This window comes from Nicotiana sylvestris, chromosome 4, assembly GCF_000393655.2.
Source record: "Nicotiana sylvestris chromosome 4, ASM39365v2, whole genome shotgun sequence".
Classification (NCBI taxonomy): Eukaryota; Viridiplantae; Streptophyta; class Magnoliopsida; order Solanales; family Solanaceae; genus Nicotiana; species Nicotiana sylvestris.
In genome coordinates, this window is record NC_091060.1 from 92,090,089 (window position 1) to 92,117,240 (window position 27,152).

At 35.8% G+C, this 27,152-nt stretch overlaps 2 protein-coding genes across 3 annotated transcripts; both read left to right on the plus strand.

The window, feature by feature from the left end:
• The first annotated feature begins 1,270 nt into the window (after positions 1–1,270).
• On the plus strand, positions 1,271–6,426 carry LOC104215713 (putative UDP-glucuronate:xylan alpha-glucuronosyltransferase 3). The gene is made up of 4 exons (XM_009765571.2): positions 1,271–1,551; positions 3,397–3,606; positions 4,013–4,650; positions 5,012–6,426. Exons 1-4 carry the CDS (start codon positions 1,484–1,486, stop codon positions 6,040–6,042), a joined length of 1,947 nt encoding a protein of 648 aa, XP_009763873.1. The 5' UTR covers positions 1,271–1,483; the 3' UTR covers positions 6,043–6,426.
• Positions 6,427–18,586: 12,160 nt separating this feature from the next.
• Positions 18,587–27,033, plus strand: LOC104216703 (zinc finger CCCH domain-containing protein 55-like). 2 transcript variants are annotated; one of them, XM_009766822.2, is made up of 4 exons: positions 18,587–18,722; positions 23,384–23,659; positions 24,045–26,412; positions 26,744–27,033. In XM_009766822.2, the coding sequence occupies exons 2-4, from the start codon at positions 23,391–23,393 to the stop codon at positions 26,777–26,779; spliced, it is 2,673 nt and encodes an 890-aa protein (XP_009765124.1). In that variant the 5' UTR covers positions 18,587–18,722; positions 23,384–23,390; the 3' UTR covers positions 26,780–27,033. The 2 variants fall into 2 exon arrangements, with proteins under 2 accessions (XP_009765124.1, XP_009765123.1); XM_009766821.2 differs by having other exon boundaries at positions 18,597–18,722; positions 23,329–23,659.
• The last annotated feature ends 119 nt before the right edge of the window (positions 27,034–27,152 follow it).

Sequence of the window (27,152 nt, forward strand, 5' to 3'; positions counted from 1 at the left end):
TAGGATTTCATAGTCAAATAGTAAAGTCTATTCTTCAACGTTGAAATGGTTGTTCAGCAATTTCGAACTTGACCGTCAAGAATTTCATTGGGCATTTCCACTTTGTTATAATTGTTTGTAATTAATGCATGTTCAAGGATTCATGTGGATACCAAATACTAATAGATCTGTCACAACTATTTATATTTGTAAAACGTTTGGAAACAATAATGTATGTCAGCAAATAACACACTATCAGCAAATCGTTTCATATTTGTTTCTTGACTTTAACAAAATTTATATTGATTCCACTTATCAAAATATTTCGAGAGAATTTTTTTTTTCTAGTTTACCATTTTACTTTTAATTATGAAATTAAATATAGTAAAGAGGTAATTTTGACCATTTTCCTTTTAAGTTATACTTAAACCTATTTCTAAAATTTGGAGTTAATGCTTTGACGTTATTCTTTTATTTTACCCGTTTAGTTTAACATTTTGCTACTATTAAATTCGGCAAAAAATACTACGTCACTTCTTAATAAATGCTGACCAACCTTCAATAAATTGCTATGATCATCGCTCCGACATAATATCAGCTATTATAGGAAGGTAATAACCCTCTTTCCCAAATATCATTTGGGCTATTCAATAAATAAATAAATGGGATTAATACAAATAATGTACGCTATTAGGAATGTTAATGGACACGGTAGTAAGAGTCTCTTTTTGTTTTATTTATCTTTTAACAGGATTTCACAAATTTGGAAAGAGCTGAATTATACTTTTAACCCTACAAGAATTAGTAACAATTGTTGGTAAAAAAATTTCTTGAAAAAGAAAAAACCACCCGACGGACCTTAATTTGACCACTCTGTCTTTATGTGAAAAACTTATTACATAAAATAAAATACTAAGCCGCCTCAAATGCCAAGTAATTTATAGCCTATTTGGCCAAACTGCAAAAATCAGCTTATTTTGATAAGTGTTTTTTTTAAAAGTACTTTCGATGAGAATCAGTTTGTGTTTGGCTAATTAGTTTGAAAAACACTTCTGAGTAGCAATTAGTATTTGACTAAGCTTTAAAAAATTAATTCTAAGTATATTTTTCTCGAAAGAAGTACTTTTTTGTGCTTCTCCAAAATTGCTTCTGCTTCTCCTCGAAAATACTTTTTTTTTTCTTCCAAAAGCTTACGCCAAAAGTGCCTTTAGAAAAAAAAAAAAAAGAAGCTCTTTTTGGGCAAAAATAAGGCCAAACAGGCTATTAGTACCCTTAACAACTTAACTATTGTGTTTGATTTGTTCCACTAACAAAAATCACTTCTTTGTCATTTTCTCTGTCTTCCCATCTACCCAGATCATGCTTTTTCTTTCTTCTCCAAATAATCAAGAACTGATTTTTACATAAGTGGTTTTTTGAATCTTTGAAATGTGAAGTTGGTTTTATTATTTTCTAAGTCAGATGTTGCCTTCCTTAAGCTGAATTTGAGTTAGAAAAACCCAAAATGAGAGGAAGCATAGTTGGTGCCTCACCTAGTCCTATTGAACCTAGACAGAGGCTCTCTGTATCCACGTAAGTATCTAACTATGCTCTCTACTTGTTGATTTTTCCATTGATCTTAATTTTATTTTATCAGTACAAGTTATCTTATGGTATTTTTCTCAAGGGCATATTTGCATTACTCATTTGCTTACTGCTTGTCTATGTTTACATATTTGGGTGTGCTTATTTTGGGTCAAGATTGGTTTTTGGTTTAGATTTTTTGAGATGGAGTTGAGTACTAAAGTGTTAGTGGAATAAAGTTCATTTTTGCTTAATTTTTTTTTTTAGCTTCATTTACTTCTGAGAATAATTTGGGGGAATAAAATGAAGATTAGGTTCACTTTTTGGGGATGATAGATATTGGTACTGTCCTCCAGCTAATTCTTGTGTATCTGTAGATCTAGAAACACTGTAGCTCAATAGTAGAGTTTTGTATCCTAAATGTGAAATGAAGAGACAAAAATGAGCATTTCATTCTAGTTAGTTGAAAATTGAAATATCTTGAAAAGCTGAGTGACAAGCTGCTTCAGTCATAGTAGACGACCTTTTGGTAGTTTTAGCAGCAAAACATGATGTATGAGGTAGTTGTGCACCCGTTTGTTTAACTAAATCTTATTCAGTAGCACCAAAGAGCTGACACATTCATGCATGACATCGTCGGCTGATTGAGCTCTTTTCTTCCATGTTATAGTTTGTATTTATTCCTCTGCCTGCTAGTTCTTTCTGCTTTATCACTTCGTGCGTCCTTGCTGACTTAATTGAAAATTTGGGTGATGAAGACTCGCTTACCTGGGAAAAATTATTTAAATTGGGAGAGTCTTGTTGAGAGTTTGTATGCAGGGTGGAAAATGTAAGATGTGGCAAACTAGAAATGTTAGCATTATGGGCTTTTTGAACCCTACTCTTCTCCGTGATCCATCCAAACCATGATCTTTTTTATCCTAATACTGAAATCCTATTCCTTATGGGTGTTACCTCACATTAGATGACATCCAATCTCACATAATATGTTTTCAGATTATGAGTAACATGGTGTAGTGGAAGGGTATCATTTGTTGGAGAAATCTGAATAAGGGGTTTTCCTTTCATTTTGGCATATGTTCTATGAATAGAAAACGGTCATTTGCCACAGGTAGCATTCATAAGTTCTTTTATTTGGAATGGTGGGAAATAGTGGCTTCTTTACTCTCTGTTACATTCTTAAGTTTTCTTGATTTAACAAAAAAGGTGGTCTCTTTCCCCTCCGTTTTAACACATGTCAAGTTGAAAAAGAAGCTTTTGAATTGTCAGTTTTACCTGCCCTGTCTCCTTTTCTTTCTCTATGCCAAACTAGTACCCCAAGATCTCAGTTCTCTTTTTGTTTTGTTGTTCTCAAAGAATAGGAGCTGAGGCTGTGAGGTTGATCCTGAAAATGTCAATCCTTGTCCTAAACGAAGATCTCTTAACTGGTCCATTAGATATTAAAAATGACACAACTCGGAAGAGGATTCAATTGTTGGATGTACTCTTATTGAGATCTCTCTTAATGATCCAAGTCCGAACCTGATTGTATAAGCAATTACATGGGACCCTGAAGTTTATGGAACTTTTATGGCTGTTTTGTGTTTGAATCGCAATAGACTAACCACTGAGTCAGATCTATTATCTTTATTTGAGATGTGGTATCTAACTTCAAAGTCCAATCCAGTCTTCTAAATTTCTGACAGAATTGGCGCGAGGTCTCTGATGGACATTCTCACCATTAATGACTTTGTTTTTGACCCAAAAAAGGAAAAAGTTCAAAGATTCAGAAATCATCCAACATGATAGTGATTTTGTCATATTTATGATGACGTTGACTGCCTTTTATATGCTAACCTCTGTTCTTTGGTTCAGGGAGGAAACAAGCAAAAAGAGGTTTTTGAGAAGTAAAGTTTTCAGAGATGGGGAGAAAGGCCTCCATAGCCCCACCAAAAACAGGAATTTCACATGCAAGTTCCCAACTTTAAAGCTCATATTGGGTGTTATTGCTCTGGGAGCATTTTGGACACTCTGGCATTCTCCAACAATTTATAACACGGAATACATATCTAGTTCAAACTCTCGGTAAGTATAGGGCTTTTCGTCTTTGTTATTTCCATATGGTTAAAGATGATAACATCAGTGCATACTGAAGCTATCCTAGATATTTTGGAAGCTCCGTAAGTTGCGAGGATAGGTTTTTTGTTTCTTTTTTTTCCTCTTCTTCTGTACGTATGATTTTGGCACAGTTTCTGTGAATTGATATATAAAACTTGTTACCATTCTTAAAAAAAATGATTACATTAAATAAACCTTCGTATACCTTCATTTCTTAGGCGGCTTAGTGAGACCTTCAAAGAGATTATTTATTTGGTGTTTCTGGGTGAACAAGTTCCTAGCAATGATTAGAGAAACTTCGATTTGTTAAACAGATTATTTTCTCATATTCTAATTCTTTTTCTTTGCTCCAATTTTGGAATCTTGATTCTAGGGCTGCTTTGGTGCACAGAGGGTTGAGCGATGGTCCTTCAGCTGATCAACGTTATACATCACTTTTAGATATTGATTGGGACCAAATTTCCAGAGTTATTGAGAAACTAGCCGATCAACATGCGTATCAGGGAGTAGGACTATTAAACTTCAATGACAGTGAAGTCGATCAGTTGAAGCAGTTACTACCTGATGCTGAGCATGTGATCTTGAACCTAGATTACGTCCCGAACAATATAACATGGGAAACATTATATCCTGAATGGATAGATGAAGAAGAAGAATTTGAGGTCCCCACTTGTCCTTCTTTACCCCAAATTCAGTTTCCGGGTAAACCAAGGATTGATCTCATAGTTGTAAAGCTTCCATGCAAGAAGTCCAAGGACTGGTATAGAGATGTAGCTCGTTTGCACTTGCAGCTAGGAGCAGCAGGGCTGGCTGCCACTAATAAAGGGTATCATCCAGTACACGTGCTTCTTGTTACTGAGAATTTTCCTACGCCCAATCTGTTCACCTGTAAAGAGTTAGTTGTACGTGAAGGCAATGCATGGCTATATGAACCTAACCTGAACACTTTAAGAGAGAAGCTCCACCTCCCTGTTGGGTCATGTGAACTTGCAGTTCCTCTCAAGGCCAAAGGTTAGCTTTTGATGGTTACTTTTTTGTCAGAACGCTATAACTCTGATACTGGTGTTTAATTTATTAACTATTAAGAACTGCCAACCTGACCATCCTTGAATTTTACTCACTGCCTCTTGCAAGACATTGCAGGGGGTCAAGTTAAACTATTTGACATGTCATACACTGTTTATCTCCGCCTTTATCCATCTTCGTATTGTTCTCTTCCATTCTTCAGGATTTGAGGGAGTGGAGTGTGGAATAAGCAGTTGGGCACTATTTAATTAGTCCACCTGAAATGAAAACAATGAGAGGATAACCTCCAAATTCAAGTTAATTTCTCACAAATGATGATAAAATCTAACATTATAAGTTTCTGCAGCAAATTGGCACTCTGGAAATGTGAGAAGAGAAGCCTATGCAACTATTCTCCACTCAGCACATGTTTATGTATGTGGGGCCATAGCTGCAGCTCAGAGTATCCGCTTGGCAGGTTCAACACGAGATCTTGTGATACTTGTTGATGAGACTATCAGTGACTACCACAGGGAAGGTTTGGCGGCTGCAGGGTGGAAAATCCACACAATACAAAGAATAAGGAATCCTAAAGCTGAAAAGGATGCCTACAACGAGTGGAACTATAGCAAATTTCGTCTCTGGCAGCTGACAGATTATGACAAAATCATCTTCATTGATGCTGATTTATTAATACTGAGAAACATTGACTTTCTCTTTGAGATGCCTGAAATAACCGCTATAGGAAATAATGCTACCCTTTTTAATTCAGGTGTGATGGTTGTTGAACCATCAAATTGCACATTTCAGTTGTTGATGGATCATATCGATGAGATTGAATCGTACAATGGTGGGGATCAGGGGTATTTGAACGAGATCTTCACATGGTGGCATAGGATTCCGAAACACATGAACTTTTTGAAACATTATTGGGAAGGTGATGAGGAGGAGAAGAAGGAAATGAAAACACGTCTTTTTGGTGCTGATCCTCCAGTTCTCTATGTCCTGCACTACTTAGGTCTGAAACCTTGGTTATGCTTCAGGGACTATGATTGCAACTGGAATGTGGAGAAATTGCAAGAGTTTGCAAGTGATGTTGCGCACAGGACATGGTGGAAGGTCCACGATGCAATGCCGGAGAACTTGCATAAATACTGTTTGCTTAGGTCTAAACAGAAGGCTGCACTGGAGTGGGATCGAAGGGAAGCTGAGAAAGCTAACTATTCAGATGGTCATTGGAAGATCAAGATAAAGGACTCGCGTTTGCAGACTTGTTTTGAAGATTTTTGCTTCTGGGAAAGCATGTTATGGCACTGGGGCGAAACAAACTGGACAGATAATGCCACTGCTTCTCCAACACCTCCCACGGCCAATACTGCTTCACTTTCTTCTTTGTAGGTAGGAGGTTCTGTTACGATTCCTTTCTACATCTGTAAGTATCACAGAGTCACAACTTAAATGTCAACCAATGCCATAATTTATACATGGTGTTAACACTTGCCCCGCCCTCGAGAATAGTCTGTTCTGCAGCTGTGCTGCTTCAATTCTTTGCCATCTTGTCTTGTTACCTATACGATTGTTTCAGCTTAGCCAAATGGGGGTGGCTGGCTTCAGGAGTTGGTTTTTCTCAATTATCCTTTTACTTTCGGGTACAGATTCTGAAGTTGCAGTATGTTTGAGAAGTCATTCAGAATCTCTCTTTTGAGGCACCATATCATTGTTGTATTGAGGGTAGAAACAAAGTATACTCACATTATATATGAAATTTATTGATTTTAGAAAGCCCAACGTTTCATTTCTTTTCTACCTCCCCCTTTTTTCATAATTTATGCCGAATGTTTTTACTGCATGGGGTGATGGTCAGAGGGTGTCTTATTGTCTTGGAGGAATGGGATTTTGGTTGTTTTACTCGAGGAAAAAGGAAATATGAAAGAGTTAGAGAAGTCAAGCTTATAGTTTGTTTGGCAAAGCTTTTTGTGAACTAAACTTGCTTGTTAAAAAGAAATACTTATTCTATAGAATTAAGGTGTATGACCATGCTTTTGAAAACAAAAAGGAGTAATTTGAATAGTAGCAATAGCATATTTTTTTATTTATGAGGAATCGAAAATTTGTAGCTTCTCCTTAAAAGCATAAGCATAATTAAAACAATTAAGACAAAAATATCAACCAATATATAATGATATTGGGGTGAATTTTCAATATATGATGAATGATAGTATTTTGGTATACCTTATTTATCATCAAAAAGTTAAGGAATAATCTAGGATGTTCAATATTATTATTTTGGTTTAACCACACTGATGGTTAAACCATAAAAATTCATGTATTTGTGATTTGATGTTTTTATACTTAAATTAACAAAAGCTTAAATATTTTAATTGAAGGCTTATATATATATATATCACGACCCGAAATCCCAACTTCGGGACCGTGATGACGCCTAACATCCACTTGCTAGGCAATTCAACATTACTATATATATATATATATATATATATATGGGGAGGGTAAAGTGTACGCAGACCTTACCTCTACCCCGGAGGGGTAGAAAATATATATATATATATATATCACGACCCGAAATCCCAACTTCGAGGCAGTGATGACGCCTAAGATTCACTTGCTAGGCAAGCTAACATTACTACATAACTATTCATTTTTAGCAATTTAAAAACAGAATAATAAGAAAGTAAAGTTGTAGCACTCCAAAGTATATATAATAACTCCAAAAACGTTGTCTAGACTAATCTTGAAATCTTGTGTCGCAAGTGCATGAACTACTAAATAAAATACTACAACTAAGGTCTGAAATAAAAATACAACCGTTCGAATGAAATAACAGTACGACAGATAAGAAAGGGACTTCAGGGTATGCGAACGTTATACAGCTCTACCTCAAGTCTCCGAATGAATAGCAGTTCGAGCGCGCCTCCACTACACGCCATTGGGACGAACACCAGTATCTGCACAAGAAGTGCAGAAGTGTAGTATGAGTACAATCGACCCCATATACTTTGTAAGTTCCGAGTCTAACATTGTCAAAGTAGTGACGAGGCTATAACAAGGCACTCACTCTAAACTTGTACGCGTATAAGTTAAAGCAACAACAGAAATAGAGGAACAATAGTTGACGTAAAAATCAGAACAATAAACATATAATAGAGGGCCCCAGAATATCATTTACTCTCAACTTCATGACATAACACGGATGCGGAACCAACAGTCAAAAACAATAATAATATGTCTTCTCCGTTACGGCGCGCAACCCAATCCACACATATCACATCAACACCAATATCGTTGCGACGTGCAACCCGATCCCAAACAACACTTCAATATCCAATGCAACGCACAATCTGATCCCAAATAATAATACCAATATCCGTTGCGGCGTGCAACCCGATCCCAAATAATAATATCAATATTATAAAAAACTATGATGTATCGCTCAACATGAGAGAGAGAGAGAGAGAGAGAGAGAGAGAGAGAGAGAGAGAGAGAGAGAGAGAAATCTAAGAAAGTAAATAAATCTAAGGCAAACCAATATAACAAACCGGGGAAATAGAATCAAGCGGAGGCAAAAAGGCAATTAAAGGTTTAGAAAAAGTAAAAAAAAGGGCAACAAGACATGGGTACAAGGAACATATAGTAAAATAAAGCATGAAACAAGGATGACATGAATTTAACAAATAAGGGCAAGTAACAATGAGAGCATGATACAAATAGTAGTACGGAGTAAAAGAAGGCATGATTAAGTTTAAATACACAGTTAAAAGTCCACTCCGCATGCTTATTCCATGACAACGTATATACACTCGTCCCCTTGAATATATATCGTCCCCCACACTTAAATCAAGTAGCAAATAGACCAATCAAATCTTAATTCCATCAAGTCAAGATTAACTACGACACTTACCTCTTTCCTCAACAAACTCGACAATAAACCACGGCTTTTCCTTTGATACAAGCCTCCAAACCAGCTGAATCTAGCCAAATATCAATCAAACAATCCAAAATAAACATTAGAAACTACCCACGAATGAAAAAAGGTTCAGTTTTGACCATTTTTGAAAAAGTCAACAAAAGTAGACCCTTGGGCCCTCTTGGTCGAAATCTGAGATTTAGACCAAAACCCGATTATCCAGTCACCACCAAGCCCGGATATGTGATTTGTTTTGAAATCTAACCTCAATTCAAGGTCTAAATCTCAATTTTACAAAATTCCTAAACTCTAACAAAAAAATCCTTAATTTCTATCACGAAATCCATAGATTTGATGTTAAAAATTCATGAAAAGTAGTTGGAATTGATTGAAAACTAGTTAAAGATGCTTACCAATGAATTTGGGAGAAAAAGTTCTTCAAAAATCGCCTGTAGAGAGCTTAGAGTTGAAAAACATTGTAAAATAAGCTAAGTCCCGATTTCCTAATCTTTTACCTAGCTGTAGATTGTGATGTATGCAAAAGCGAACAACTTCCCAACCCTGCTGATATTACATTTACGGCATGATGATCACAGTTGAGATTGTTCATTACTAGCAAAAGAGACAACCATCGTAATTGCGAAGACTGTCCAAACCAGCACCAAGTCGCATGTGCGACCAACCCATCGAAAGAGCGGCATCCACCTGGTCGCATTTACGATGCCATCTTCGCATTTGTGAAGTGACGAGTACAAAACACAACACGAAATTGATGCTCGCTAATCAAAGATAATATAGTATAATATCGTCTTCACATGGATTGATTTTAAACAATGTTCGAGTAATTTTTGGTTCAATTACTATTCAGGAGGATCAACACTTGTGTTAACAAATTATAAACTAAGTTTAACTACTAAAATAATGCAGTTGATAATTGACAGCAAGGAATTGGAGAATCGCAGAGTGGTTTCTTATCAATGTGAGGAATAAGGGTTTGACAAGATAGGTGCAAGAGAGTTATTTGGGATTTAACTCTGGTTTAATTCACTCTAATGTTCTAATGATTCTCACGAATCTACTCGATAATTAGTTCAAACTTGTAGTCAAGATTCCTCTCTCGATTAAATCTTAGCTCTACGAAGTGAACTAATATAAGCATTGTGAAGTATGCAAGCATGCGTTAATAGATTGGTCCTTAGGAGAACGTCTCTCAAATATTCTCCTAACTTTATTTAATCAACAATTAAATAAGCTCTTTCGATTACTTAAGAGATTCAATGAATTAAATCAAACAAAATAATGCAAAGATAATCACCAAGATATTCCTCTTTCGATTAAATAAACTGGTGAATAAGTTGCAACAATTCAAAACTTCATAAACGAATTCAAGCATGAACTAGAGTTAAAATCTACAAATATTTATCAAAATACCATATCCGTCAAATCCTAAGGTAAACTACTCCATAATCACGGAGGAAGTCATCACAAATATAATGGAAAAATAAGAAAGCATCAATCGAACTTTACAATCCAAACTCTCGTATTGAATCGATGGAAAGATGATGGAGTCCCATGTCTTGTAGCCTCGAATGCTCTCCCAAAGCTTCCAAAGTCAAAAAAGTCCCTTCAAAAATGTATTTTTGGTGTATTTATATCCTGTAGGAGTGGGCCCAGGGGAAATTACCTTTTCCAAGCCGAAACAGGAAAGTACTCTGAGAAAATCACACACGCGCGCCACCCCATGCCGAGCGCTAGTGGGAAAGTTTAGAGAGCTGAAATCTGTTAGAGTTGGCCCATTTGTACTGTCGCGCCACGCCCAGCGGCGCCCCATGCGGCGCGGCTGTGGTTATTTTACAGAGTAATTCTTTTTTGTCGTGCTTTGATATCTGGACTTGGTCCTCGACCCCCGAACGCGATCCGAGTTTAATCCCTTGGGCTTTTATTCATATTTCAAAGCTCCAACTTGTTCGATTTAGCTCCTGAATATCTCTCTAACTCGAAATTACTTCCTATAAGGCATAAAACACATAATAAGTGCAATAGACTAATATTCAAGCTCAAATACAAGTAAAATGCAGTAATTAGAGTGCAAACTACGGCTAAAACACGTGATTCTAGCCTACCATCACGAAGCCAACAGTCTCTCCCCTCACATTTGCGAGTCCGACTTCGCAAAAGCGAGACTCGCAATTGCGAACAAGTCATCCCAAATGTGAGACCTACATACCTGAACACCAGCAAAAAGGCACCAACAATTCAAAGCCTTCCGAAACACCTCCAAACTCATTTGAAACTCACCCGAGCCCCTCGGGCTCCAAACCAAACATGCACACAAGTGTAATAATGTTATACAGACTCACTCGCTAACTCAATAATTAAAATAACATCAAATAACAAGAATCGATCATCAAAACTCAAGAAATTTAACTTAGAACTCAATTTTCACAATCTTTCACATAATGAGCCAAAACGTGCTCAGGTCACACAGGACCCCAACCAAACGTGCGTACAAGTCCAAAAATATCATACGAGTCGTCAAAATATTGATCTGATGTCATTTAACAAAAATATTGACTGTGGTTAACTCTAGTTTCATTTTAGTTAAAAATCACTTTTTCTTCAAAATTTCACATAAAAACTTCCGAAAAGTGACACAGACCACGTACGCAAATCAATAAATATGAAATGAAGCTACGAGAGGTCTCAAAACACAAAAATTGATATATACATATATAACTTACATTTCATCATAGTTAAATAGAAATCATTTAATGTCTTTCTTCGCAATATAAAGCTCAAAAAATATATTTTTTTTTAAAATTTTTGAAGTTGATTATTAAATTTTCAATGTATTATATGAAGGTTGTTTCTCTAAACTAGAAGTAACTTATATCTAAAGAAATAAAAAATAAAAAAAATCTCACCATGGTTATTGGAGTTAATTTTTTTGTTTGTGGTAATTAAAAGTACTCAACTAGGTGCCAAGAAGTAATTGATAGTAATATCGAACATTTCATATAACCCCCTTAATGTTAATGGAGAACAAGAGAAGTGTCATATTGCCTTGTCCTATCAAGAATTAAATTTAAATAATATTTTTTGATTTAATTTTCTTTCAATGAACTTAAATGAGATCTTTGTAATGCCAACTAAGATTACGAATATACAAGTGAACAAAAAGTAACTGAGAGTTCTTTCATATAAATGAGGAGTCTCGTACATCTCTGTGCTCTCGAAGTGTAAGAAAAAAGGTAAGATGTGTGTCTTTTCTAAGAATTGTTCTACTACATACGCAGCTAAACAAAATATTCAGTCTTGAATTGTCAAACTCATCCCCTAATTGGTAGCCAATTGATACCATCCATTATTGTTTACTTATTCCATTTATTATTTCATTGTCCGTTTCATTCTTAGAACCTATTTAGAGATTGGGCACATTATACATCATGATAGATTAATGTTGTCACACCTCCTTTTTGCGCGCCCGCCCCGAAGGATTGAATGCGCGAGAGAGTTTTTCCAATTTAAGTGACAATATTCGAAATGAGATTATTTAATTCAGAGTCGCCACTTGGGAAAGGTTTTTGGTGTCCCAAGTCACCGGTTTATCTTGAATCCCAAATCGAGGAAAATATTCGACTTTCCAAATGAAGTCTGCGAACCAGAAATTCTAAGTAAGGAATTCTGTTGACCCGAGGGAAGGTGTTAGGCACCCTCGAATCCCGTGGTTCTAGCACGGTCGCTTAAATTGTTATAATGGCTAAATATCTGATTTAAATACATGTTGTGACTTATGTGCTTTTATTAAGTTTTAACCGCTTTTATTATTATCATTATTATTTTTTATTTATTTATTGTTATTATTTTACGAAGAATTGCAACATTGTGAAAACGTATTTCAAATCACGTCGCAATCAATGCACCTGTGATTATCGACACATTTCGACTCCATTGAGATTTAGATTTGGGTTACATAAATGCACACCCGTATTTAAGAAAATAACATTATTAAATACGCGCCTAGAGCGACTAGCGTATCATTATTTTGGGTAGGGCCGTGAAATTTGCTAAAACGGCTCCTCCCTAATTCTAAGCGATTAAATGTACATTTATTGAGGGCCCCGCAATCTATACATTTCATTAAGCGAGGCTCATCTCATTTATTTTAAATGGACAAATCTTAAAACGACTACATTTTTCTATAAAAATTAGTCTCTAAAATAAAGAAAGAAAATCCTAATTAATTACTAGCTTTTTATTATTTTAAGAAGACATGACATGCTAATTGCTTGATTAATACAAATATTGATGAAAAAGGAATTTTACTCTTAATTTCGAAATTATAAATAAAATAAAAATTCAACAACTAATATTCAAAATAAACAAATATAGCTAGATTAAAACTCAGCATTGTTATTTTTTTAAAAAAAATATTATTGAGATTAATTATTCACAATCATTTGAAACTAAATTTAACCATAATTACTAAAGCTTATTAGAAAGTTTATTAGACTTAAACGTTCTCTTAATCTTGCTTAAGCTCAAGTCATGCCTTAATGCCTAATTTACGATGTTTAATTTAAATTCGTGTCTTAGCTAAATTTAGCTACTTGTTCATGATCAACCTATAATCTTGAAGCCTTCATAACTAGTGAATTAACCTATTTTGCCGAACTGATTTATTACAGACTAACTTATGATATTATTTTCTTATTCCAGTTATTATTTAGTAATTCATGAAATAGCTTAAATACAATCAACAAAAGGAACAAAGAAATAAAAACGAAATTAAAACTTCAAATTTTCATTCTTCATATGTATTCACGCTTCATATTTCGGATTACAATAAACAGCTTTTCAGTTGTGTACCTGATATTGGAAGCAAAAGAAAATGAATATGAGAATCAGCAACAGCAGTAAAATCAGTACAACACAGCAACAATAGCCCAGCAACAGTAACAACCCAGTAACAGACCGGTGGAGTAGTAATCCAAAAAAAATACAAAGCTTCCCGCTTTTATGAAACAACAATTAATTTTGATTTCAAACAACAAAAGAAAGCAGAAAAAATTTTTAGTTTTTATTTTTATTTTGAAAGCTTAAATATTTTTCGGAATTTTCTATCTCTTAAATGTTCAGCCCTTTTCTCTCTCTTATTTTCAGATTTGTTTCTCTCTCCCGTTTTTTTTTGTCTGTGTATTTTTTCTTCTATCTTTTGTGTTCCTCCCCCCTATTCTGATTTCAAGACCTCTTCTTATAACCCATCCCATAAACCTTTCAATTAATTAAAATCCATACTTTTTCTCTACCCAACCCATTATCTTCCCACTCATCCCCATTACATTAAATAAACATATCACACCACCCCATTATATTTTGTCCCCCATGCCTAACATAAAATAATGCAAGATTCCCCCTTTAAATTAAATCTTGTCCCCCCTTTATATTAAACAACTATATCACAACCCACCCCATTTCATTTTGTCCCCCATGCTTCATATAAACAATTACAAAATGTACAATTCCTAAACTACCCCTCTGACCCTATTACAAATTACTATTTTACCCCCGAAAGTACTATAAATTACCAAACTACCCATCAGCTATAACACATCAATTAATCAAACTTAACCAAAATATAGACAATATGATCAATTTCTAACAATGTTCAAACAACAATATGAACACGGATGAACATCATAACAACAATATCACATGAACACGATTTTAACAACATTTCAACAACAAATCACATGAACACAAATTGAACAACAAAGAACAACTAAAATTTGATTGAACAATATTTTAGCAACAAACAATCCTATTTTCGGATTCAACAACAACAAACAAAGTATGAAGATTTCTAAATTCAATCATATTGAACTTAAAATCAACTCTAACAACATTACAACAAACAATTCTTATATTAAACTTTAAACAAGATTATGAGAACAATTCAAGCAATAATCATAAATGGTAAACAAGAAATCAAACTATACAAAATTCGGATTCAAGATCATCCAAACAAAGTATGAACATGAATGAATCTATTTTAAGACAACAAACATGACGGATTCAAACGATTAAATCAATATATTTCCTTCAACACAACTAAATCTTTTTTTTAGACAAATAACAATATTTGTTGTTAGAAACAAATATGAACTTAAACTTGAACTTAACAATATTAACAATTTCTAAAAATACATAAACACATGAAACAAATTGAAGAAATAATCAATTAAATTTCAATTTGAATCTAACAAACATCAAACTAACAAATATTTATTCTAACAACAATACAAACATGAAATAAACATGAAAAACCACTAATTAAATTTCCATTTGAAATCTGAAAATTAATTTAACAAAACATATGAACATGAACTAAAAATTAATTCAAACGATAAACAAAACAAACATTTGCCGATTTTAGATTCGAAAATATCAAAGCAAAATATGGACAAAATAAAACTCAAAAACTACTAACCGGATCGAAATGAAATACGTACGGACTGTTTCGACGAACCTCTCCGGATTCGACGACGAACTCAACGACGAACTCACCTTCCTTGTAAACTTTGACGAACTCAAAACGACGCTCGACGACCTCGACTAAAACTCAACCGAGCAGCTCGTCTGAAGATACAACAGCTGGAATGATGAAGTGAAGCAGCAATGGGAATTTCTGCGACGAGCAGCAGCAACAAATGGAGCAGCAGCTGCGACAACCATGACGGAGAAACTGCCGCGAAACAGCAACGCCGGGGAGCTGGACGCGGCGAGAAGCAGAAACAGGCCGGAACGCAGCAGCAATGGTAGAAACGGGCAGCAGTGGCGCGTTTGAACGATGAGGAAGCAGCTGCGGCGAGCAGAAGGAGTAGAAGAAGCAGCCGCGACAGTAGGGTGAAGCTGGTCGAGGGTTTTCCGGCGTGACTGGGGTTGTTGGTCGTCGACTGTGGGCGGGATTATGGGTGACGGATGGTTTAGACGGAACAAGGAAGAAGATGACGGGATCTCAACAAATAAACATGGGAGCTTGTGAAGGAACAGAAGTGAAGAAGAAGAAGATGACGACGGGCAGCCATGGGAGCTCGGAGGGCAGCTTCGTTGTTGCGTCAATGGCGGACGTGAAGCTGGAACTTGTTGGACGAAAGGTGGTGGTTCGGCTGTGTCGACGGAGCAGGCAGGGGTGTGTGGGGGGCAGCCATGGATGGGGTCTTGCTTAAGGAAGAAGAAGAAGAAGAAAGATAGCAAGGGGGGCGGGTGAGTTTTGGTCTCTTTTAGGGTTTTCCTTTTATTTATTTTTTTGTTTTGTTTTGTGTCTTTGAAATGCAAGATAGGGGTATTGGGTATTTTGGGTTATGGACTGGGTCGACCCAGTTCGAAATGGACTGGGTCGTAGGGAAGATTGGGCCAATTTTTGGGCCTGTGACTTGAAATTGAAGAAGAGGCCTAATTCCGACTTTCTTTATATTTTCGCTCTCTTTTCTTCTTTTATTTCTCTAAAACTAAATTATAAAAATACTTAAACTATTATTAAGAACTAAATTAAGTTATAAAAGCGCAAATTAACTCCCAATAACAATTAACGCACAATTAAGTATTAATTAAGCATAAAATTGTATATTTGGACATTAAATGCTAAAATTGCAAACGATGCCTATTTTTGTAATTTTTAATTTTTGTAAAACAAATTTAATTACTAACAATTGTAGAATTAAATCCTACATGCAAAATGCGACATATTTTTGTATTTTTTATTAATTTATCAAATAAACACGCACAGACAAATACAAATAATTATTCAAAATATCACAAAATATCACAAAATATCACAAAATTGCACACCAAAGAAAAATCATTTTATTTTTGAATTTTTTGGGAGTAATTCTCATATAAGGCAAAAATCACGTGCTTACAAATGTCCCATTTGTTTGCTCTTTGTGAATGATCGAATCTTAATCATTAATTCTGTTTGCCTTTTCGTTTATTCTTAATTATCCAAATCTTAATTATTAATTTTTTTATTTTACAATCTCTTAATATATTTGAGTAGATCTATTTTTAATCTGTCAAAATAGATTTGAATGAATAAAATTTATACAAAATTTAATATTGTTAAGTTGATATCCATTACGTAGTTAACACCCGCAACCATCATATAATTTTATCTATTATTGTGTTGATATAGCATGAAGGTTAAGTATTATTTATTTTAATTTTAGATTTATTAATTTTTAATAAAGATAAATTTTATAAATTTAGATATTAAGAAAATAGGTCTTAATGACTTAGCATTTAGATCTTAATGCAATAATTTAATATTTATATGTGTATTCAAATTCTCACATTTAAATTAGACTGACGTGACTTGATGAAAATATTAGGCTGTTTGGTCAAGCTTTTTTTTTTTCCGCCAAACGTATTTTTTTTACAAGTAAGGTATTTGTCCAAGCTTTTAGAAAGAAAACGTACTTTTGAGTAGAAGCAAAAATAATTTTTGAGAAGCAGAAAATAGTAGCTTCTTCCAAAAAGTATTTAAAAAAAATACTTTTGATAAAAATATACGTAGAAGCACTTTTTAAAGTCTTGTCCAAACACCAATTGCTGCTCAAAAGTGTTTTTCAAATTAATTAACCAAACACAAATTGTTTCTTAGCAAAAGTATATTTTTGAAAATTATTTTTAAAAAAATCACATTTCAAAATAAGCTGATTTTGAGCTTGTTTGGCCAAGCTTCTAAGAAGCCAAAAACACTTCTTCTTTTGGTCAAAAAATCACTCTTTTGGAAATTTATAGCCAGTTCGGCCAAACTTCTCTAATCCTAGAAGCATTTTTTTTCTTTCAATTTTTTAATTATTTTTTATTTTTTTTATTTTTTTTAATTTAAAGTGTTTGGCCAAGCTTTTGGAAGAAAAAAGTGCTTTTGAGGAGAAACAGAAGTAGTTTTGAAGAAGCAAAAAAAAGTAGCTTATCTCCAAAAGTACTTTTTTGAAAAGCACTTATGAGAAAAATACACTTAAAAACAATTTTTTAAAAGCTTGGCCAAACACAAATTGTTGTGCAAAGTGTTTTTCAAATTAATTAGCCAAACACAAACTGCTTCTCAACGAAAGTACTTTTGAGTAAAAACACATTTCAAAATAAGCTGATTTTTGCAGCTTGGTCAAACATGACATTAAGGTGTTTGGCCAAGACAAAGAAGTGCGTTTGAGCTCCACATAAGCAATTTTTCTTCTTTTAGGAAAAAGCTACACGTTTTAGCTGTTTCCAAGAAGCAGAAACATAAAATTATTTTTTCAAGACAATAATATTCTTAATAAGAATTTACATTTCCAAATTATCCCTCGCTTTTTTTTCTGTTTCTGTACCATCTATTTTTCATTTTTCTTATTTTGATTGTTTTTTTATTCTTCCCCTACTCTTCTTTGAAATAGTCTCTCTACTATAAATAGATCTCTTTTTATATAGGATTTATTGAGTAGATTTTTAATTTATATTATACGATGTATATTGATATGTTTGAATCATCGCGTAAACAAAAAGTAATGTCATATATCCAATATTATTTCTTTGGATAACTATATTTTTATTGATTAAATTTTTTAATATGTATTTTAATTTATATTTTATAAATTTAATTTTCTATAACAAATAATAATAATTATAAATTATACATTTACTGTCCTTCAGCATAATTCGATACTTTTTGGGCCAAACACAATTTGCTTATTATAAAAGCACTTCTAGAATGAATTGGGCAATACAAATTACTAATATTTTACATAATTACGTTTTCAAATAAAAATACTTCTTAAAATAGTAGTTTTTAATAATTTGGCCAAACGGGCTGTTTACAAGCTACAAGTACCAAAATAACCCCAGCATAACATTGTGCGTCTTTTCTCCTCTTCCTATTCTCCCTTACACACAGTTGGTATGTAGAAGCTGCGAAGACTTAGGCCCGAGACTCACTTCGATTAAAATGCAATCTACTTCTTCTACAATTACACTACCATCCATACTTTAATATTCCCACACGCTCTCTCTCACTCACTCTCCACTCTTGACCCAAAAAAAGAAAAAAAGAAACATTTAGAGAAATAAGGAAAAAAGAGCTCAATTTTCTCGATCTTCCTTTCTGTCAAAGGTTAGTACCCTTTTCTCCCTCACTCCATTTTTACTTTTTTCTTAATTGCAATTTAAGGGTTTATATTTCTCTTGAAATTGATCTTTTTTGTTGTCTTTCGTATTAGGGCAACAAATTTTGTATTTTTCTGCTATACATGTTTGGCTTTTAATTTGCTTTTAGCTTCTGGGTTTTTGCCAATACGAGCTTTTGTATGTGAATTTAATTGTTGAATTATACTAGACCTGTTAGCAAGTGGGAGAACAAATGATATTTAAGGCAAATAATCCTAATTTTCCTTGAAACGGGTCCTAATAGAGTGAAGTGGATATAAATGGTTCATATTGTCAACCCCAACAAGTTTAGGATTGATTTGTAGTTGTTATTGGTCGAGTTTGCAGTGTGATTGGGACTTGCACAAGTTAATCTTTTAGAATTAATTCGGGAAATTATGGTTAGGGACTAGATCTGAAGCTCTATTATTGGGACGTAGGTAATTAGCTTTGAGAGATTGCTCTTAAGGTGTTTGCCTGAAGCATTGACTTCATTCATCAAGTTAAGGATTTTACCACTCTTCTCATATGGAGTAGTACTTTTGATGAAGTGTGGCTATTACTGGAAAGGAGAAAGGAGGTGTTGATCAAGAGCAAACTGTCAATACTCTAAGCTGTAACTTGTCCTTATTGGCGGAACTGGTGAGTTGTTGCTCAAAGGCTGATAAAGTCACAATGGATATTGTATATGAGGGGGATGTAAAGAAGTACCATCTTCTTAATTGGGCAACTTTAATATTCCGGTGAAGAGCTAAGGACTTGAGGGTACTCAGTATAATCTTATAAAGAAAATGGATTTGAAGTTTTGATCTGGAGTAACATGTGTTGTGGAGGAGGATCATGTCGGAACATTATGGAGCTCATAGGTGGATGGGGAAACAATCATGCAGCCATAGAGAGCAACTCTACAAAGGAGTATAAGGGAAGGGTGAGAAGATTTGACATTGATATCAGATTTGGATAGTTAATATAGCCAGAAATTGTATATTTCTAAAAGCAAAGTGGTGCGACGATATTTTTTTTTGTTGTGCGACGATATTATCAATGTCTCTAGCCTAGAGACAGTAGCACTCACTCATGTATGCTATCAACATAGTGATGGGAATTTATTGGACCTGAACTTCAAATGGAAGGGCTAGGTTCAGCAGCTTAAATTCAAATGTTTATGGATTTTGGTTGTTCGGTGTAATCAGCAGGATGTAAAGAAGGAAGATAGTATGTTAGACTTCATTGAATCCTTGCAAGTTTAGGACTTTCACAGCTGAAGTCCTTTTTTTTTTTTTTTGTTTTTTTTGTTTTTGTACAGAAGGATTCCTAATTCTTGTACTGCTTTAGCACCAGCTTGGTGCTAATTTTCTCTTTTTTCAATATACAGGTTACTTACTTTCTCAAAAAAGAACAAAAAGAAAATAAAAAGGAATTTGCGTTGCTAGGTGATGGAAGAGCTCAACATGGTGTTTGAATCATTCTACAAGCAAAAAACATCATTTACCAGTAATAACAGCCAGAAATGAGGAGGACTAGAGATGTTTTTTTCTCAATTAAGTCTTCCTATAACATACTTGAGAGAGAATGTGAACTTTCCTTACACTTCAATTTGGGTTCCTAGAGCTTCAACAACAATGTTTTTCTTCACTTGAAAAACAGCATGGAAAGCCATCCTCGCTGCTGAGTTTGAGGACAATTTATAAAAGTTGGTGTTTCATATGCTAGAATATGATAGAGAATGCTAACCATTATTGCTTCATGATTCAAGTGCAAACACGCTATGGTGCATAGTCTGGAAGGTGTCTGAAACGGAATGGATGATGTCAAGAACTGTTAGAGAGATACTACTAGGGTGGAAGTTTAGAAGGAAGAGGCCAAGAATGAGATTCTTGAAATTAGCTCCTTTTGTTTCCTGTGGATAATATAAATAAAAACGAATAGAAGTGCATTTGAAGGAGTTGAAAGGCCCTTCTAAATATTTTCAGGTGGGTATTTATGGGGATGCTTGTTACTGGTGCATCAGCAATATAGTCTTCCCTCATAGAACTTGATGGAAGGCATCACCATGCAGTTTGTGTCTGTTAAAAGATTCATTCATATTATCGGTAATCATCCTTAATTAGGGAAGGCTTAAGTGATATCATTGGATATTTGCGCTTCACCGATGCACATTTTAGATGGTCAAATCGGTGCTGCTGTCTTTCGACGTGATGCAATGGCTGTTCACCTTGAGCTAATAGTAGTAGCAAGTTGTACAAAGTCAAAGCTAGCAGAGATTGGAGGGTCAGGATAACAGCAGAGGTAGGAGAGAAGAATAGAAGAAGTAGAAGGAGAAAGTGGCTATTGTTTAGCACCACAGAGGTGTTAAAAAAAATTCGGATACGACTTCGGTACCAAAAATAGCTTGGGGATGTTTTCACTGTATGCTTTGGAGATTATTGAAAGCAAAATCAATAGACCTGTCATGGCTTGATTCATCAAGTGCCTTAATTGACCTAAATAAAATTTATTATCAGCAGCTACTGTAAAGCCAAACACATCCGTTTAACATATAAGCATATGTATTGAATGATGCATGGTTTAATGGAAGTTCTTTTGGTCAAATTGTCCTCGACATGGATGCATGACGAACATTGTTCTATTTAGGCTCGCAAAATTGCTGTATCTTCTATGACCATGCATTAGCTGGCAGCATCAGACGTACATTTTATGTAATTTCCCTAGGATGCTGCATAACCTCTCACGAGTGTTCCATTCGACTGCATCCAGTTTCTAGCCACTAAGTTGTTTGTGATGAGCAGTGGTGTTAATTCTGTCAATATAAATAAGAGGACATCATTCACTCCTTTGATGTTTCTTCCTGCTCGAAGTACTTGCTGCTTTCATCTTGTGAAAGGCCAGACATCATCAATTTTAGAAATTTATGTGGCTGGCGGTCGAAACTTAACAACCAAGGGAAGTCGGACCATTGGTTTGTACTCATGGTTTGATGGGATTTTAAGTATTCAAGTCTCTGGAAGCCTAACCGAGCTGAAAGTTAGTTAGAATAAAGAACCCTTCCAGCATTCAGAAGTGATTGACTACAGTGATTTGGAAATATGAATAGAGTTGTCTTTAACTTTAAGTGTTATAACATGAAAATTTGTTCTGGTTCTTATTCTTTGGTGGCGGTAGTTGCTTCTTTTGTTTGTTCTGTTCGTGGATCACAAGTTCGTGTAGTTTTATTGGATATATTTTCTTTGCTCGAAGTTATAGGGAATCGGTTTTGCTGCTCACTAACTGTGCTTCTCCTGTCTTCACAATTGGAAGGGATCTTGCGAATTATATATTGTCATACTTTCTTTTACCAATCAGAAGAAAAGAAATGTGGGTACTTTATCTTGGTTCTCGTATCTGTGTGTGTAACAAATATCTTACTGCTGCTGCCCCAAGGCTTTGTCTAGTGGTAAGCCGCGCAATGCGTGATGTGTTAGGTGCATGTCACGTGTTCGAACTCTGTCGTAGACAAAAACCTGATATGTAAGTGGAGAAGGGTAGAGGGCCCGGCCCATTGTCTACTGAGTTTCGGACTGTGCACCATTAGCTCTTGGGGATTGCTTAGTTATAAAAGAAAAGAAATGCTGAACCATGTGAAAAAGATATTGTTTTTGCTGAAATGCTTCTAGCAAGTAGACTCCAAATTTAATACTATCAAACCCCTTATTCATAGGGCAATTTCTGTTTCTTAGCGTAGACTTGAGAGTAAATCAAGAGGTCTCTACTCCATCAGGCTTATTGTCTCATCCAATTTCTCTCTCCTCTGCTTGTTTGTTTATTCCCTATATATCAATCAATTTTTCAACTATGGGGTGTATGAATCCTCTATATCAGTTGCTCTCTATTAGAGTTGGTTTGACTCTAGTACTCAATATTTGGTATAAAAATAATAAAAATAGAGGATCTATAAATTTGCACTCATCACACCAGCATAACCAAAGTAAAAGCTCCTGACAAACAATAAATCTAATGTGAGTGTAACAATAACTAGTCTTTATTCTAACTAATTGATATTGCCTGTATATATGTTTGCTTTTATTGTGTTCTCCTTAGCTAAGTCTCCCATGGATTTTGATAGATTATAGCTCTTTTGAGGCAAAATTCTCTATGTGATTTTAAGTTTGCGTTGTCCCCTCGAGCACTTCAATCATATCATATTATTGCACCTACGGACAGGTATACTTGGAAGTTTACATAGGACATGACAAAATATTTCATGGGATCTTCTCTCATTTTATTCTATAAGTTTGCTACCTTTTTTGTTTTTTGAAATGGTAAAGTATCCTCTAAGTTTGCTACTTGCATATTGATCTTGACATTCATATTATTCAACACTCATCTTCTGGATATTTTGGGTTTTATAGGTCAAACATTCATCATTCCTTTCCAGAACCTATATTTTGTTTTTGTAGTTTTCCCATTATGTGGATTACGAAAATCAATGTTCTATGGAAGTAATCTGGAAAGGGCGGATGATAGGAACTTATTTGTTCCTAACTTAAGGCTGCTTGATTCTCTGAAATAGTTAAAATTATGTCTATACTTTCCAGGTCTTCAGATATTCTTTATGACAGAAATTAAATACTGCTGATATTTGCTATCAAGGACCAGTATGGGTGAAAGTGCAAAAAGGCGAAAGTCTTTGTGGGATGCTGAAGAGACTCCAAATAGTCCGGATTATGAGGAATGGGGAGCTTCAAAAGCTGATAATTCGTGGCAGTCCAAAAATAACTCTGGCTGGTCGTGCGGGGACAATGTTACAGGAACAGAAGAGCTGAGGAAGGAAAACTACCATTATAAAAGCATGTCTCCAGCTTTTGATAGGTGGGGAAGGCGAAGCAGTAGTCACTCTCCAAATAATGGTCGGACCCAGTCTCGCAGGTCTGTTTACAGTATTTGGTTTAATGATCCATCATACTCATGATTATCAAAAGATAATCGACCACGTATCTGTAAAACCTATTAGCTTTCAAGTAAGATAGTTCTTTAGGTTTGAGTTTGTGATGCATTTCATGTATTGCAATGTGCAATGAAAGAACTTCTGGCTGGTGGGAAGCCACTGCTTTGGGTTCTCTCATATTTCAGTGTTACTTGCCTCCAAAGTTTTCACGAGTTTATTTGACTTTCCATCATTCTTTTGGTGTTCTCTCTCGTTTTTGCCTGATCCTTCCGTTGGGCATGGGGAAAGGGGAAGGGGAAGTTCGCCTAGCAGATATGGTTGATATTATTTCTACTGATACGTTGCAGTTTGTTTTTCATTTTATAGATACCCTGAAAGAGCCAGGAGCAGGAGCCGGAGCCGGAGCCGGAGCCGGAGCCGGGCAAGGGGAGAAGGTAGGAGCAGGAGTCGCAGCAGGGGAAGGGATAGGTTTAGGGGTTGGACCAGGAGTAGAAGCAGGAGCAAGAGCCGGGACCGGGACCAGGACAGGGACAGGGACAGGGACAGGGACAGGGGTAGTATGAGAGTTCAGAATAGGAGTCGTAGTCCTCTCCATAATTCTAAACGTGATCCATATGCATCAGGCGATAGAAGGAGCGGCCCTCGTATGTCATCCCAGGTATGCAGAAATTTTACAGCAGGGAATTGTAGGAGAGGCAGTGACTGCAGGTTCTTTCATCCAGATGCTATCAATCATAGGGATGGAGGTCATTCAGAGGGCAACTTGGTTGAAAGATTGGGTAGTCGGCCAGAGCGTGGACATGTCTCAAGGTATGCTGATAGTGAAGGTCCTGGGTACCAATCAAGGGATAGGCTTCCTGACATGCATCATCTGGAGGATGAGATGCACAGAAACCGGAATAGAGGTACAATTATTTGCAGGGATTTTGTGAAAGGCAACTGTCGCTGGGGTGCATCATGCAGATTTTCTCATGACGGTGCCTCAGGTGATAGCTATGACAAAGGCACTCGGAGTGCATCCATTGATCATGGTCAGGACAATCAAGCAAGCAGAACTGGAAAATCACTTTGCAAGTACTTTGCAGCAGGAAAGTGTTATAAGGATAACTGCAAATTCTCTCATGATGCCACATCAAGAAATCATGAAATTAGGCCCTCAGATGACATTGGTGGCCACAGACTTGATGACAAGAATAACTGGTTGAAGGGTCCAAAGTGGGATGATGAAGGAAGGCCCTCGGACCTTGTAAAGGCTAGTGGGTGGGATGAAGGCAGGCCCTCGGACCATGTAAAGGCTAGTGGGTGGGATGAAGGAAGGCCCTCGGACCATGTAAAGTCTAGTGGGTGGGATGAAAGTGGTGTGAGAAAAGATACTGCTGTCACAGTTCTTACAGATAGGACCAATGAAAGATTGGACCATAGTTTTGAAAATGAGAGCAGAGCCTGGGGAAGCACAGAACCACATTATATGAATTCTGACGGAGAGAGAGGTGTTTCTCCTCACGGAGGGAATGCTGGTAATCTTAATGCTTTGAACATTTCAGAACCTTCAGTTATGCAAAAGCTTACAAATGCTCAAGCTATTCATCTCACTTCTCAAGCTTCTGATCAAAATATGGAGAGAACTTCGGCACATGTCCTTGGACATAATTCAAATCCAGAAGCTTCAGGCATCATTCTCTCTGCCACAGCCACTCAGCCTTATGGATCTGCTAGTTCTTATATTCAGCCACAGGGGCTGACAGAAGATAGCATTGCCAGAACACTTGGCTCTAATGCACTAAATGAATTTATGCATGCTAGAGATGGTCTTCATCAAGTTCATTTGCCTGGACAGAGCTTCAGTGGTACAGGTATTGGTATGAGCTCTGAACATTCTGCAGCTCTGAATGGAACACACCAAGAACCGAATGTGTTCATACCTATCCCATCAACTGGACACAATAAGAGAGAAGCACCCAGCACACCCGAGATGCTGGAATTCAAAGTCCCTCAAAATATTTCCTGTACTGTTACTGGTGAGCAAGTACACCAAATGAAAACCTCTCCAACGTCTATGATAAAGAAATTTGAGGAAGAACTGCAAGAAGCCCAACTGCAAAGAGTCTTAAATCCCTCTGATCCTTCAGGAATGCTAGCTTCACATCCGATTTCTTCACTTGTTAATGCTATATATGGTCAGACCAATCTGGAGATGAGGGGTCCAAATAACTACCATCCTGCAGATGGCGTAGACAACTTTAAGATGCCCCCCGACAACTCGTCTTATTTGGATAGAGAGAGTAATAAGGTTCCGGAGGAGCAAATGAATCAATCATCTACTGTTGATCCTGAACCTGGAAATAAAGATCAAATCGATGATGTGAAGCAGCAGGAGAATAAATTAGTTGAAGTCAATGGAAAAGACAAATTAGCTCCCGAGGAGTCCAAGGATGGGCAAGAAAATGATCATCCAGGAGATATGAATATGCATGGGAAGGTTGAGGAGGGAAGTGGTAACAAAGATGAAAAAACGATGCGTTTATTCAAAAATGCTCTAATAGAGTTTGTTAAGGAGATCCTAAAGCCCACTTGGAAAGAAGGTAAGATGAGCAGGGAAGTTCACAAAACAGTTGTTAAGAAGGTGGTTGATAAGGTGACTAGTACAACTCAAGGAGAACATGTCCCTAAGACACAAGAGAAAATAGAGCAATATCTGTCCTATTCAAAAGCTAAAATTACCAAACTTGTACAGGTGAGTTGTCTTCTTATCGATTCTACCGGGTTCTTTATCTTGCTTTGGACTTAAAACATTGTTTTTCTAAAATATGATAGTATGTTATTGTGTGCACATTTGAACATTTATGTTACCTGTGGGATGTGTATGTTTTTGTCTGTCCCCGGGATAGTGGGGTGAGGGGTGGGGCATAGACAGTACTGAAGTTGTATATGGCATTGAACTCTGAATTGGATTTTGATTGCATGTCTGGGGTTTTTGTGTCATTGGATATTTTATAAGGCTTGTTCATCCTTCATTTTTAAGATGTTGATTACATGTTAACTTCCACTTATTATTTTCTTGACAGGCATATGTGGAGCGACTTCTGAAGAATGAAGCTTGAGATGCCATGTTTATACTTGCTCTTCCTTTTCTCTTCTAGAAAAATCAAATTCAATAGGGATTTGATTTTCCAACATGTACTGAAGGTTTAGCTGTGTTAGTTTGGTCTGGTGAAGTCAAATCTGCTCATGGTTTCCACTAGCTGGATAGATTCGGTTTTGCAAGCAGAATATCTGTTATTCCTACCATTTATTTCCGGATTTATCCTTGTTTGAGCATTATATGTAATGGGCCTTTCCGCTGATTTCTCGCTTACATGCTTATCTTGTTACTTTTCTTGTTGATCGTCATAGTTTAATTTCTTTATAATTTATCAATGAGTACCTTGGTTGTCTGATGCAAAATTCTAGTGTGCTCCTAGTTGGAGTAGTTAA

Bases quoted from the DNA above. Each gene is read 5' to 3' on its own strand.
- LOC104215713 (XM_009765571.2), top strand. From the start codon at position 1,484: ATGAGAGGAAGCATAGTTGGTGCCTCACCTAGTCCTATTGAACCTAGA. The intron at 1,552-3,396 runs GTAAGTATCTAA...TCTTTGGTTCAG, and splicing joins CAGAGGCTCTCTGTATCCAC to GGAGGAAACAAGCAAAAAGA. The intron at 3,607-4,012 runs GTAAGTATAGGG...TCTTGATTCTAG, and splicing joins ATATCTAGTTCAAACTCTCG to GGCTGCTTTGGTGCACAGAG.
- LOC104216703 (XM_009766822.2), top strand. From the start codon at position 23,391: ATGGGTGAAAGTGCAAAAAGGCGAAAGTCTTTGTGGGATGCTGAAGAG. The intron at 23,660-24,044 runs GTCTGTTTACAG...TTCATTTTATAG, and splicing joins GGTCGGACCCAGTCTCGCAG to ATACCCTGAAAGAGCCAGGA. The intron at 26,413-26,743 runs GTGAGTTGTCTT...TTTTCTTGACAG, and splicing joins AAATTACCAAACTTGTACAG to GCATATGTGGAGCGACTTCT.